The sequence below is a fragment of the Onychomys torridus genome, chromosome 4 (assembly GCF_903995425.1).
Source record: "Onychomys torridus chromosome 4, mOncTor1.1, whole genome shotgun sequence".
Lineage (NCBI taxonomy): Eukaryota > Metazoa > Chordata > Mammalia > Rodentia > Cricetidae > Onychomys > Onychomys torridus.
Window position 1 is genome coordinate 124,953,164 of NC_050446.1, and position 14,217 is coordinate 124,967,380.

Genomic DNA, 14,217 nt, shown 5'->3' on the forward strand with positions numbered 1-14,217 from the left:
GCAGCCAATGCCCAGTCAAAAGAAGAAAAGGGGGGGTTCTGTGCCTAGCTGACTGTCTGAGGTCAGCAATGAGGATGGGAACAGAAACCAAGCATAAAGGCCAGGCTGGTAACCGGCCCAAGCTGCAGGGGGAAGTGCAGACTTTGGGGTGTCTCAGGTCACAGGGGAGTGTTGGCTACACTCCAAGAAGCTCCAAGAACCAGGAGCTATCCCTGCCTGAGCCTTGGCACAGGCTGCTTCCACTGGGCCCTCTATTCAGACTGTGAGGAGGCAACACCACACTGTGTAAGAGCAGGTCAGGGGGGCAGTGGAGGGGAGCTGAGCGGCGGGAGAGAAACCCACAAGAGCCTCTTTTCACTTTCAGCCTCACTGTGCACTCCTGGGGGAAGGGAAACCTTCTGAACAGTGGTGCGGGACAGCCACACATCCCAGTGCGGCACCAAGTCAGGCCACTGCCTCTACTGCACCAAAAACTAACACAAAATGTGCTGACCCCCAAACGGACGGACACACACACACACACGGACACGGACACGGACACGGACACGGACACGGACACACAAATGACAAGGTTAATTTTAAAATAAGTGAAGCATGTGAGCTGGCTGAGCAGTTAAGAACACTTGTTGCTCTTCCAAAGAACCCAAGTTCAGTTCCCAGCACCCACATCAGGTGACTGGACTGCCTGTAACTCCAGCTCCCAGGAATCTTGTCCCTCTGGCAACCACATTCACATGCACACACACAAGTAAAAACAAAATAAATTAGGTGAAGAGAGTCACCAAGACAGCTCAGCAGACAAAGGAGGCTGCTCCCACACCCAACCACCTGTGTTTACCCTGGGAACCCCCATCCCCCACAAGAGTTAAAAGGTAAGGATTCCCTGTCTAATTCAGAACTCAGCTGGATTCAGGTTGCTCTGGGTTAAAACAGAACCAGCTTCCAAGGTGACAGACTCCCATCCTGGAAACCCAGGGATCCACATCCAAAGTAAGATAGCAGTGTGAACTTACAGGGCCTAAAGAGATACTTAGCTATTTGCTAAGCATCTTTTCGTTGGGGAGGGGGAGGGGCTATGATCAAGAAGTTACTGGACCTCGCTGAAGTTCAGAGGGTCAAGTGAGCAGATGTAGACAGTGGCTGGGTAGAGTAAATCACACCCATCTGTTTGCCAGAGCTTTCCATGAGAAAGAGGTCTGCCTTATAAAGGAGTGAGCACCCCATCGATAGAGGCATCAGTAAGAGATTCAGGCCTCTTAGGCATCACACTACTCAAACGGCTTCCCAGACCCTGTTGCCAAGAGATGGACACCAGATAGGACAGCCCACCTCTACCCTTCTCTGCTGTATGACCTGAACAAGTGAACCCAACTCTCTGAGGCAGAATGTGCTCATAGTAAAATCTGGTCACATCCTCCGCTGGCCCAATGAACATAAGCATCTTCGCAGGCCAAGTGAGCACAACGTTGATTTTGATTGCCGTTACCATCACTCCCATGGTAACAGTCATGCATTCACTGCTGTCTCTATACGGCAAGAAGAACAACGGGGCTGTTCAGGTTCGGATCATACAACAGTGGCAGCCAAGCACTGTAACCAACTGTAACCAACGTCACCAAGCACTTCCATCCCAATGAAGAAACTGAGGCATGATCAGCAGAGCCTCCAAAGGCCACAGATAGGAAGTGGGACCCGGTAGATGCTGGCTATGGTTATAGGTCTCCTCCTGTTAGGCTCTTACAAAGTGTTTAAAAGAGGCTGGCCCTGGGTGAGAAAGGGTAACAGGCCACCGCACAAGCCAGGCTGTGGCCCTCCCCAGCATCCGCTCCAGCCCGTGTGGTTTCACAAGTGGCCTGGGGTTCCTGGAAGGGAGGAAACAGGGCAGAGGGCCTGGGCTTCTGCAAGCCACCTCATGCCCCTACCCTTTGCAATCACATGCACCAAGATGGTACACACAGGTACGACTCCAAGCCACTCCATTCTGCCCCAAAGTAGGGTGGGCCTGCCACAGCACAGCCACAAGAATAGAACCCAGAACATGAGTTTCCGACACCAGGCCCAGCTGGGGGACAAGCAGAGGTGGTGGGTGAGCAACTGCTTGCTTACTCCATCTCCCTGGGGTGGGTGAGAAAGCATGGAGAAGAAGAATGGGGAGCAGACATGCCATGCAGGCCCACCACTCCTGACCTTCTCCTGGGTAGGAGTCACAGAGAAGCCACTACAGCCAGGCTCCGGGTGTGGGTTCATGTCAAAGGCTGAGCCTTCCAGCCTCCACCTCAGGAAGGGAGCGAGACCTACCCAGCAAGGGCTCTGGCTGAGACTCAGGTTGGGAGGGTCAGAGGAATTAACTCCTCTGTTCCCTGGGGGTGTGAGCCTGAGGCTGCCAGTGCCTGAGGGGAAGCCACCTGAGGAAAGGGGCCCACTGAACTGGAAACTTCAGGGAGAAACAGCTGGAGACACTGGCCTGGGGGTGCCTTGCCACAGCCCCAGATGCCGCTGTGGCTGAAGGCAGCCCTGCCAGGAGCCCTGGCTGTTTTCCACTCTCTTCTGAAAAAGTGAGTTTAAGTCAGGTTTTCAAAGTGTGGAGGCGGTTATGACATAAAATGATAAACTGGGTTTTCAGTCACTAGCAGGACGGAGCCATCAAACTGTGGCGTAAAGACAAAGCTGCATTTGTTGCTGAAGATGCAGTGAAACCCTTCACCATTACACCCTGGCATTGGCAGATGCCTGAAAGCTGACACAGGTCTAGGAAGCCATGCCAGCATCTCCACAGAGAAAAGGGGGGCCTAGAAAGAAAGAGGTGCCAGCCACAGGCTAGACCAAACAGAGCAACACCTCTACCTTCTGTGCTGAATATAGATCAGGCCTTCCAACACAAGCTCTGCTCACAAAGGCTTTTCTGTCTAGCTCAGAGGGCATAGCCCACCCCAAACAGTGCAGTTCTGGGGTCCCCTCTAGTAATACTGAGGAGAACAGTGGGATGAAGTGGAGAGCATCTAAGGGTGGAGAAGGCTGAATGAGAATGGCCCCCACTGGCTCATACGTTTGAATGCTCGGTCACCAGGGACAAGAGAACTGTTGGGGAAGAATTAGGAGGCGTGTGGCCTTGTTGGAGGAGGTGTGTCACTGGGAGGTGGGCATTGAGAGTTCAAAAGCCCACTGCAAGCTCTCTCCCTCTCCCCCTCCCCCCTCAGATCAGGATGTAAAACTCTCAGCTACGTCTCCATGCTTGCCTACACATTCTCCACCTTGATAATGAACTAACCCCCAGAAGCTGTGAGCAAACCCTCAGTTAAAGTCTTTCTTTTCTAAGTTGCACTGGCCATGGTGTCTGTTCACAGCAATGGAACGGTGACTAGGTCAAAGGGGATGGCTCAATTACCAACCTGAGGACCCGAGTTTGGATCCTCAGCACTCATAAAAAATCAGAGCCAGCGTGGCAATGCATGTATTTATTCCCAGCACTTGGGAGGCAGAGGCAGGAAGTTTGAGGTCAGCTGGGTCTACAAAATAAAGATGGAGATCAATAGAAGAAGACATTTGACATTGACCTCTGGTCTCCATACACATACATGTGAACACACACACACACACACACACACACACACACACACACACACACACACCAAAAAAAGACAAATGGGAAAAGAAAACAAGAAGTGAGAAACTTCTAGAAGAACTTGAAAAGCTGCCCAGCACAGCAGAGAAAGCCTTGACACAAGCAAACTATATGAAAACTCCATGCAAATATCTTGAGCAAGTCTGCCCTGTGGGAATCCGGGAACCCAAGCCTGCAAGATGAGCAAAGAGACAGAAATAGTGATGCTGGCCAACCCCTGCTCCGGGGTCCACCTGCGCAGGATTGAGGGGTCCTGGCTGTTCAGGGCCAGTGTTGGTAGTCTGCTCAGTGCAGACGCACAGCTGACCTTACCCCAGCATCCTCCCAAGCCAGGCCTCAGCAGCAAAGCCTGGGCTGACCTGGGTCTCCACCTGATATTGACCAGTGAGGGACAAGGTGGCTTCCCCTTACAGGACCATATGCCACATGGAAAAGAAACCAGCTGAGCCAAGGTCCATGCTATACCACCTCATTTTGGGGGCTGCTGTATATGTGCCTATGTGTACAGCTCATTGTCAGGGGATCACCACCACCCTAGATTCCACCAGCTTCCCAAGGAAGCCACTGCAAAGGTGAGAGCCCCAGGCACTACAGAGGTGGTACTCCAGAAACAACAGGAAAACTGCCTGACTCTGGTGATACTCCTTCAGACAGCTGCAGCTGGAGAAAAGGGGGATAGGAAACAAGAGGGACTGACCCCCATCCTAGAGAGAGATGGGAAAAAATGACAGCAAGGGGACGAACAGAAGACAAAGAAATACAGGCCACACCAGGCCCCAGCCACTGGGGAGGCTGAAGGAAGGTGGAGAGTTCAAGGCCAACCTGGGCAACTTACTAAGAACCTGTCTCAAAATAAAGAGGGATGGGTGTAGCTCAGTGATCAGTTGCTTATCTAGCATATGGAAGCCCTGGGTTCAGTCCCAGGAAAGATAGGCAGACAGAGAGAGTTCCTATAATACACACAATAAACAGAAAGCAACTGGGCTATGGTAATACCATCAGATCAAATTGCAAGCATGGCCTTTCTAGTGCTTCCAGAACCTTCTTAACTCTAAGGACAAAGACAGCTCAACTGTTAGAGAGTGACACAAACACAGGCCAAAGTGTGTAGCTAATCAGGGTCAAGCAGACCTTGTGTTAATCAAAACAGCACGTGTTTACTGAAGGATCTTAGAGGTCTCTCCATTCCTCCATGCACCCTCTTTACAATAACTATAACTACCACACTACCAACACTAGGAAACTGAAGCACGGTGTTTCCACCCCATCTCAAAGAGACATCTAGCAGGAGCTGGGAGGGAAAAAATTCCTACACCAGCTTCCTCCACATGACAGCACCAGAGAATACCCCCAGGAGTGACCGTGACACACACAGGGTGTCAACGCAAGTCTCCTACACACTGTCCAATCCACACAGAAAAACGAGGCTGTAAGCTCCATTCCTGTTGGGGAGGAGAACTCAGAGAGGGCCAGCAAACTCCCTTGTCACACAGCTAAAAGAAGGCAGGGAAGAAATGGAGCAGGACCCTGGAAAGGTGATCTAGGCATGCCCTGGGAAGATCCTAGATGAGAACACAGGAAGAGTATAGGAGGGAGGGGAGCTAAGACAAGCGGCAGAGGTTGGAGGTGAAGCAGGAGGCCTGCTGGAGCTGGAGCAGCCTCAGGAGAGGCAGAGCGCAGGAGCCAGCAAGCAGCCAGCCCTGGGCAGGCTCCCCAGAGGCGCGGAGTGAGGGAGAGTGGGGGCCATAGGTAACCCAAGGACTGGCCTGAGAAGCCTCCAGGATGAAGTGGCTGATGGAGCTAGGAGGTAGGCTGGGAGAGAAGCCACTCTGGGAAGATGAGGGCCAGCATGTGGGGGACAGGGGTGCATATGCGGAGAGCTGTGGAAGGTCATAGCAGTGCCTCTCCTAAAGGTCCACCAGGCAATGAATGGACAATAAGGCATAGCCCAGCTTACAGGGGAATACTACTCAGTCGTGAAAAGGGACTGCCATATGAACCCAGCCTACAATGTGAAGTACATGATGCCAAGTGAAAAAAGCCAGACACCCAAGGATAAGATTTATGACTCCATTTGTATGACGCATCCAGAAAAAGTAAGTTCAGAGACAGAGGAGGAGGTGGAAGGAGGGGTAAGGAGATGGGCACACACTGTACGGAGGACGGGGCTCCTTCAGAGTGATGGAAACACTGCAGGATTACTGTGGGTCTGGGTGGCTCAACCTCTGACTATAACTATAAGGTTCTTGTTAGTCACGGTGGATGAGGATAACACATGAGTGAGTCAGGGCAAAGAGCCCATGAGAGAGCCAACAGCATCCACACTCAAGAGGTCGAGGACAAAAGGAGCAAAGGAGATCAGGAACTAGTGGCCGAGGTCCCTCTTGGCCACCTAGGACCTCCCGCCCATCCCATGACACCCCACGGTGCTTGTATACCCACCAAGGTCTGGAAGACTCAAGGCCCAGGTTAGAGTCTGTTGGTCCAGCTGTGGACCCAGGACCATGTCAGCAGCCAGGACGGAGCAGGGCCACAGCAAGAGCCAAGGACAATCAAAAGGGCCACTATCAGCTGGGTTCCCCCTCGGGACCTGCTTGCTACATATCAAGGCATCACCCAGCTCTGAATCATCTCCTTGGAAACATTGATGGAAAACTCAATAAAGCCTGAAAATGCCAACTGTCTATCCTGAGCCTGGGCTGAAGAGCCAAAATAGAATGTTCTGGCTATTCTTAGGCAATGTTCAAGTTCAGCTTTTGGGGCTGTTCCCAAAAGGCTTTGACTCTTGCCTATTCCTCCTCCACCCCAGGTTCCCCAGCCCTGCAGCCTGCACCATTGACAGTTCAGTGGGAACAAAGGGGCTCACAGAACTGAAGACCATCTGTGGGGCATGTTTGTATGGCTGAGGGGACAGGCTGGGGTTGAAGTCAGCTGCTGCGCACATAGGGTCATCTTTTAGACCGCCCTGGAAACTGTGAGCAAAGGAGTCGTTCCCCCGCCCAGCATGTAAAAGGCTCTCAGCCCCTGCTGCTTGCTGATACAAATGTTCCAGTGGCGGGGGGGGGGGGGGGGGGGGGGGGGGGTGGTGTCCCCCACAATGCAGGGACACTGAGCAGTTGTCTGTCAGGGACCATGCTTGTCACACAGGAATCTCAGGCCCTGCTAGCTGTCCCCAGCAGCCCCCAGGCTCCTGATACACACAGCTGGAGAGGGAGGAGAGAGAAGCAGCGTGAACAGCTGTCAAGAGGGCAAGGCCAGACCTCCCCACTTCCTGTGGGTGCTTCCTGCAGAGACAGCCAGCGGTTTACCCAGCTGCCTCTATCTTCCTGGGGCAGGAGCCCTGTGGGACTAAACCCTAAGCCCTAGAGAAAAAGGGAACAGGCCTCAGGTCCACCAGGCTTCAAGGCCACATGGGTCTTTCCTCCTGAGTTACTGGCACGGATCACAGAATCCGCTTCTCTATAAGCTCCTATGACCCCAGACTTGGTCAAGACCCAGAAACCAAGGGGTTAACAGTTCAACTCAGCTCTGGGGCTGCAGGTGGAGTTTTCCTTTAAGAGACAGATGTTCAAGGCTTAGAACCCAGAACAGTAGACTAGCCACTGAGCCAGGAAGGCACCAATGTTCTCAGGCCCCATTTAGGGAACTGACAAGAACTTCAGGCATCAGCCTCAAGCACCGTGGTGACTTAGCCTCCAAACATGCTTCTTTAACAGACACACCACTTTGGGAACCAGGGTTAAGACTCTAAAATGAGCGGCTAGTAGTCTGGGGCAGCCATTTTTCCTTCCTCTGTGTCCTGATGGCCTCACCTGCCCTCCCGATGAAGCGGCAGGGGGTGTGCGCTCACTTCCTAACAAATCCAGAATCACTACAGTCTCCAGTTCTGTATCACAAAGGAGAAACTGAGGCATAAGAAGCCGCATGACTGACTCCAAAGCCAGGGCTAAGAAACTGCATAGCTGCAAAGTCAGACACAGGCGGCCACAGCTGCGAAGCCCAGCACTAAAGCAGGACCAGCAAGACTCCTGACAGGGTCAGAGAGCACACAGCCAGGCTCTGGTTTGTCTGGGGTTTGGGTGGTGGTTTTGCTCTGTTTGAAAGCTTCGCGAAAGCGCATGCCCCATTTTGAGTTCATGAGTTGTACGAGCAGATTTTTCTTGCTGGATCTGCCCAGCGAGCCCTGGACAAAACAATCCTCTCTCTAAACCCCACAGTGTATGTCTGCCTGAGCACTAGCAACTAGTATGAATGTAAAAACAGAGGGTGTCTTCTCGTGGTGTCCACCTCCACTAGCAGCTCCTGAGCCCAGACTGTCCACTGCCCAGGAGAACACAGCTGTGCTTCTTCAGGACTCCCTCACAGGTACAAGCAGCCAAGGGCTGGAGGAAGCACAGGGAGAGCTCAGCCCCACTGCCACAGCTTCTTGTGTTAGAACATGGCGTCCTGGGCTGGGGAGACGGCTCAGACCTACTGTGCAAGCACAAGGACCTGAGTTCAAGCCTCAGCACTCACATAAAAGCTAGGCATGGTGACACATGACTGTAATCACACAGCACTGGGGAAGCAGAGACAGGCAGGCAGGTTCCTGGGGTGCAATAGCCAGCCAGTCTAGCCCAAGAGAGCACCCCAGAAAGACACTCTATCTCAAAAACAGGTAAGCAACTCCTGAAGAAAATACTCAATATTGACCTCTGTTGTACACTCACATCATACCCCAACACACACACAAGAATCATGACTCCAGTACTGCTGTCAGCTCCAGGGTCTTGTCGGCTCAGATGCTCAAGGTCACCCACCTTCTCTAGCACAAAGTAAAGGTCAAGATTTTCCGAGCACCTTCCTTACCCTCCCTCCAGTTCATGAAACAAGGAGATAGGTGTTCCCTGTGAGCGGGTTCATGAATGAGGCACCAGCAGTGAGATTAGCCTGCAACAGGGAGCTTAAGAACCAGCCATTAGACAGGCCTCAGGACAGAGCCAGGGTCGGCACCTGCCAACAGCCATCATTTGTAAGGGCTGGGAAAGCAGGACTGAGCAGCAGATGGGGACAGAGACATCCATGAAGCTTGGGACCTGCCCAACTGTCGGTTTTGAAGCCGAGGATGGAGCTGTCTAGGGTCAGGTCTACACTGGACTGCTCAGCCAAGGCCAGACCAAGGCGGCTAGCAGGGAAAGTGACAGCAGGTGCATGGACGGTTGTGCCAAGTCATTCCATGCCCTCCAGAAAGAGGCCAGGTTTGGGTGCCAGTCTGTCTGCCCCTACTGGGAGCGTGGCATACGGGTTCCAGTAACTGGCTTAAGGTTCAAGTCTGAGTAAAGAGTAACTGGCTCAGGGACAGAGCACCTGACCCAAATCTCAGCCAATCAGAACACAGTCCAGCCCTGCACACTGTCATTGGAGCAGAGCAGAATGTGGGTGCTTTACAGGCTGTTTTTATTTCTCAACTTGACACAAGCTACAGTCATCAGAGGATGGAACCTCAGCTGAGGAAATGCCCCCATGAGATCCAGCTGTAAGGCATTTTCTCAATTAGTGATCAATAGGGGAGGGCCCAGCCCACTGTGGATGGTGCCATTCCTGGGCTGGTGGTCCTGGGTTCTACACAAAAGCAGGCTGAGCAAGCCAGTAAGCTGCTTGGCCTCTGCATTAACTCCTGCCTTGTTTAAGTTCCTGTCCTGACTTCCTTTGGTGATGAACAGCAATGTGGAACTGTAACCCAAATAAACCCTTTCCCCCCAACTTGTTTTTTGGTCATGGTGTTTCATCATAGCAATTGAAACCCTAACTAAGACAGGGCCTATCTCGGCCAATCAGGCCCTAGCACTACCCAGTGGCTAGGGACAGGCTCAAAAGAAAAGCAATGGTCTAAGCAGGCTGAAAAATGATCAGTGGTCCAAGCCAAAGTTTCCTGTGATTGGTTAATGTCAAACCACATGACTCAAATCCAAACCATTTGGAATATACTATTCCCTTAGCCACAGATGGCTGGCCACAGCCGGAATGACTCTCGGGCTGTCCATCAGAACTCCAAGAGAGAAGCTCACTGCCTCCTACTGACTTTAAACTTGACAGGGTGTGAGTCCAGATGCCCACAGCCATCTGCTGCCTCAATAGAGATGACGTGAGTTGTGGAAGCCCAGAGAAAGAGGCAGGGGCTGGTGTGGGTCCAGCCTGGCGCAGGGCCAGCTCTGCCACTAGATGCCACAGCTCCTTAAAATTAACAGCTTCTCTTATTGGTGGGCCCAGCAGGGCCGGCCACTTTTGCCTAGGGACAGGACCAAGGAGTCTCACCTTGAGCAGGAGTGGGTATTTGCAGATCCTCTGGATGGGGGACAGCAGGTAACCCTCCAGAGGGATGTCTGTGGTCTTCCGGCCTCCAAGAAGCATGCAGCTCTACAAAGGGACATGAGGTAGTCATTAATATGGTCCACAGACACCATGGCAGTGTGAGACTCTGTAAACATAGAACAGATAGATACTCGGGAGGCAGCTCAGCAGCCCTAGGAGAGAAGCCAATTCTAGAACCCTGCAGGGTTGTTTTTGTTTGTTTGTTTGTTTGTTTGTTTGTTTTTTGAGACAGGGTTTCTCTGTGTAGCCCTGCCTGTCTTGGAGCTCACTTGGTAGACCAGGCTAGCCTCAAACTCACAAAGATCCAACTGCCTCTGCCTCCTGAGTGCTGGGATTAAAGGTGTGCACCACTGCACCAGGCTTCTCTGCAGGAGTCTTTATGGGGGTCACACGGTGTGGTCTGGGGCCTGATCTCACCCAGGCTGCATTCAGGTGTTGCTTCCTAAGGCCACACCACACACAGTACCTCAGCAGTTAAGAGGGACCATAGAATTGCAAATATAAAAGCACTGACTCTGGAGCCTCTTGTCAAAAAATTTGCCATTCTAGCCTAGAGAAATTTAACACATACATACATAGGCGCGCGCACACACACAGGAAGACAGACAGTCAAACTGCCTTACTTATATTGGCCGAACCTGAGAAGCACCTAAATAGCCCTCTGCTAGAGAAGGAAAAAACCCTGTATTTTGTTTAAATTGATTTGTAGCAGATTCACACAACAGCACCCCAAACATGAGGGAACACGGGAGAACTGGGGCTGCGCATAGCAGCACATATAAACCCCAAAACCTACTGAAGCCAGAAAGAAAAAGAGACAGTCATGTTCACTTACAAGTCATTTAGAGGCCTGGAAAAGAGACCCAAATGCTGTTTGCCTTTTGTTGTTTTAATCTTCACTTGTATGATGTGTCTGTGTGAGTCTATGCCATGTGGGTGCAGTGCCTGTGGAGGCCAGCGGAGAGCCTCAGATCCCCTGGACCTACAAGTGGTTGTGAGACCCAAACTCTGGTCCTCTGGGAGACCCATTTGAACTCTTAACCTTTGGACCAGGTCTCTAGTCTCAAAACGGCTATTCATGGAGACACCCCAGATTCCAGCAGGCTGGGAGCGGAGAATCTTACCTGTGAAGGGAGTTATGGGGGTGGTCTGTGAATGCCTCTGAACAGAGTCCAGAACCAGGTCTACAATGGTTACCAGAACTCCCACATATACCCAGTTTAGTCCAGACTCAGCAACTCCATGCCATCACCACTATCAGCAGCCCTGCTTCCAAGTAGCACCCTTGCCTCTGTTCATTCTGGACCCAGCCCACAAAGGCTTCTCCTAACCCAGCAATGACTTAAAAAAGGAAAACAAAAAATCACCATCTGTGTATGTGACAACAGCCCAGAGCCCCACTTCCAACCAGCCAAGAACTGGAAACTGTTACTATCTCAAGTCCTGGCTCAGACACTGGAGTTTGGGGTATCCAGCCCTTAGATCCAAGACTAGTAAGCCACAGATTGGGGGGGGGGGGTGTTACAGGTGTGCACGTCACTGAATGTGGTTATTGAGGCTAGAGGTCAACATCAAGTCGCCATCTTTTATTTATTTGCTTGTTTGTTTGTTTGTTTATGAGGCAGGGTCTCACTATGTAGCCCTGACTCATCTGGAACACACTCTGTAGACCAGGCTGGCCTTAAACTCACAGAGATCTACCTGATGCTGCCCCTGCCTCCCAAGTGCTGGGATTAAAGGTCGAACATGGCGTTTTTTGAGACAGGGTCTCTCACTGAACATGGAACTCACTGATTTGGCTAGTCTGAGCCCCAGGGATCCTCCTGTCTCTGCCCCCCCAGCGCTAGGATCACAAATGTGCCACCACACCTGGCTTCTCACAGGTGCCGGGGTCAAATGCAGGTCCTGACTTACTTTACTATCTTCCTAGTCAGTATGCCATTTATTCCATGTCACAGGCGATGTCCTCCCCTTTTGAGGGGCTCTGGCAAGAGAGCTCACTCTGTAGATGCTGGATGCATGAATGTCATGTCTGCAGTGGGCAGTCTCAGTACCTAAGGCTCACACTGTATAGTGTGTAACACGTGGCTGTGGCAGCAGACTAAGGAAGAATGGCATCCCTGACACCTCAGCCTTCCCCCTCTGCAGACAGAAATGAACCGGACTCTTGGGAACCAGGACTCCCACCTTTGGGCCCCTGTGATCCCAGCATGTTCTAGAAATACACAGGCAGCCTCAGGAACAAGTGTGCTGGCTGTCTCCATGTCCCATGGCAAGCCATGGCACCCAGAATACCAGGGATGCCCAACTGCTCCCTTCTCTAAGTGCAATTCTGCACCCTGTGTTCTGGCTATGGCTGCCTACATGGCCTCAGCCTCTGCATCTGTCCCTGGCACAGACAAGGGGTCCTGGCTATGGCAGCCGGCTGATGTCAGACCCCACACTGCACACACTCGGGCCTTTGTCCTCTAGCCAGTCCTCACCACAAGCTGCCTGGGTGATGTCAGCTCCAGGCAAAGGGGAACAGAGAGCTGAGGATGAGAGAGGTCTCCAGAAGCCCAGGAGCCTGGCAGGGAGTGGCCAAAAGCCCTTCAGACTTAAACAGGATGAACGCAGCCACCACTTTGCCCAAAGCTCCCAAATCCAGACTCTGTCTTTTCCTTTTCTGAGACAGGATCTCACGTACCCCAGGCTGTGTAGGAAAAGATGACCTTGAATGTCTAATCATCCTGCCTCTGTATTCTGAGTCCTGGGATTACAGGCATGCCACACAATGCCCCGTTTACGTGTGCTAGGCATGGAATTCAGGGCTTAATGCATGCTGGGCAAGCACTCTAACTGAGCTACATCCCAGCTCTCTTTTTACTTTCACTTGAAAGAAAAGCAAGCAAATGTCCGGGCTGTGTTCACAACTCCCCTGCCTCTCAGGGGCCTGGAGACAGAATTCCTCAAAACCCACATAAGCACAGGACTCTCAGATGAGCATCACCCCATGGCCATCCTAGCCCTCTGCGCTAGCCACACTCACTTCCTGGGTGTAGATCACGCTTAGATCCATGGCTTTACAGAGCAGCCTTGACTGAAGAGACTCCAGTTCCCTCCTCCAGCCTGGCCCCTTCCCTGCACTCCAGGCTCCAGGCTCCCAGACATGCCTTGCCTCTCATCTAAAAGGGCATTCCTGCTCACCTGCTCCCAGCCCAGCCCTCACCATCTGAGGACAAAGCTACTCCAGTCAGCCAAATGTTGGGGTCCTAGGATGCTAGGATACCCTGGGAAGACAGTCTCAATGACTGTGTAGATCAGACTGGCCTGTCAGTATGTCTGTGGGGAACTATCTCAACTATACTAAATGATGTGGAGAGACCCAGCCCAGCAGCACCATGCCCTGGGTTGTGTCCTAGACTGTTTAAGAGTGGAGGATGTGAGTTGGGTGTTAAGCCTGCATGCATTTGTTCCCATTCTGCTCTTGACTGGAGATGTCATGTGACCAGCTACTTCAAGTTCCAGCCTTGACTTCCCCCAATGATAGCCTGGACCCTGGAACTGTGAGCTGAAACAAACATAGCCCCCCTTGGAGTTGCCTCTGTCAGAGTCTTCAGGGTCACTGAGAGCCCACGCCCCAGGGGTATGTACTTCAAGGTCATAGGCAGGTGGAGCAGTTACCTACTGCATCTCCAGGTGCAGAGGTGCTTCAAGGTCATAAACAGAACAGCTGTCCACTACAATCCTGGAGTGCTCTGCTTCACTAACACCCCAAGACCAGCTCTCAGGAAAATTGTCAACTGGGTCTTCATTCTCTACAGACACCTGCCCAACACCAGTGCCTCTACCTGGACTGTTGCAGTAGCCTTAGGGTGGGGTAAATAATGATGCCCCAAATGCCACACCAATCCAGACACCAGAAAGTGACCTTATTTGGAAACAGGATCTCCACTGATGTGACTGGTTAAAATGAAGTCACATGGGACAAGGAACCCTAAATCCATTGCCTCCTTACAAGAGGGGAGGACACATGGAAGAGGGAGAGGATGGTGAGAGAGGATCCAGAAAGGACCACTTGGAGTCGGAAGAGGGAAGACGGCCTCCCAGGAGGGCTCCATGAGACCCCTTGATTTTGAACCTCTGACTTCCCCAAACTACATGAGGTACATGGTCTCATTTAAAGCTGCTGGTATATGGTAAATTTCAGCAGCCTGAAGAGATGTGTGTCCAACCTTACCCTGACCTCACAAAGCCAAGGGACC

General features: G+C 52.0%; 1 protein-coding gene across 1 annotated transcript in view; it reads right to left on the minus strand.

Annotated features, from left to right (window-relative positions):
* The window catches only part of Prex1 (phosphatidylinositol-3,4,5-trisphosphate dependent Rac exchange factor 1), a 153,022-nt gene that overhangs the window by 59,063 nt on the left and 79,742 nt on the right, over positions 1 to 14,217 (minus strand). The window contains exon 5 of the mRNA XM_036183655.1: positions 9,917 to 10,018. Coding sequence (XP_036039548.1) covers positions 9,917 to 10,018 — 102 coding nt within the window. The remainder of the gene's footprint in view (positions 1 to 9,916; positions 10,019 to 14,217) is intronic.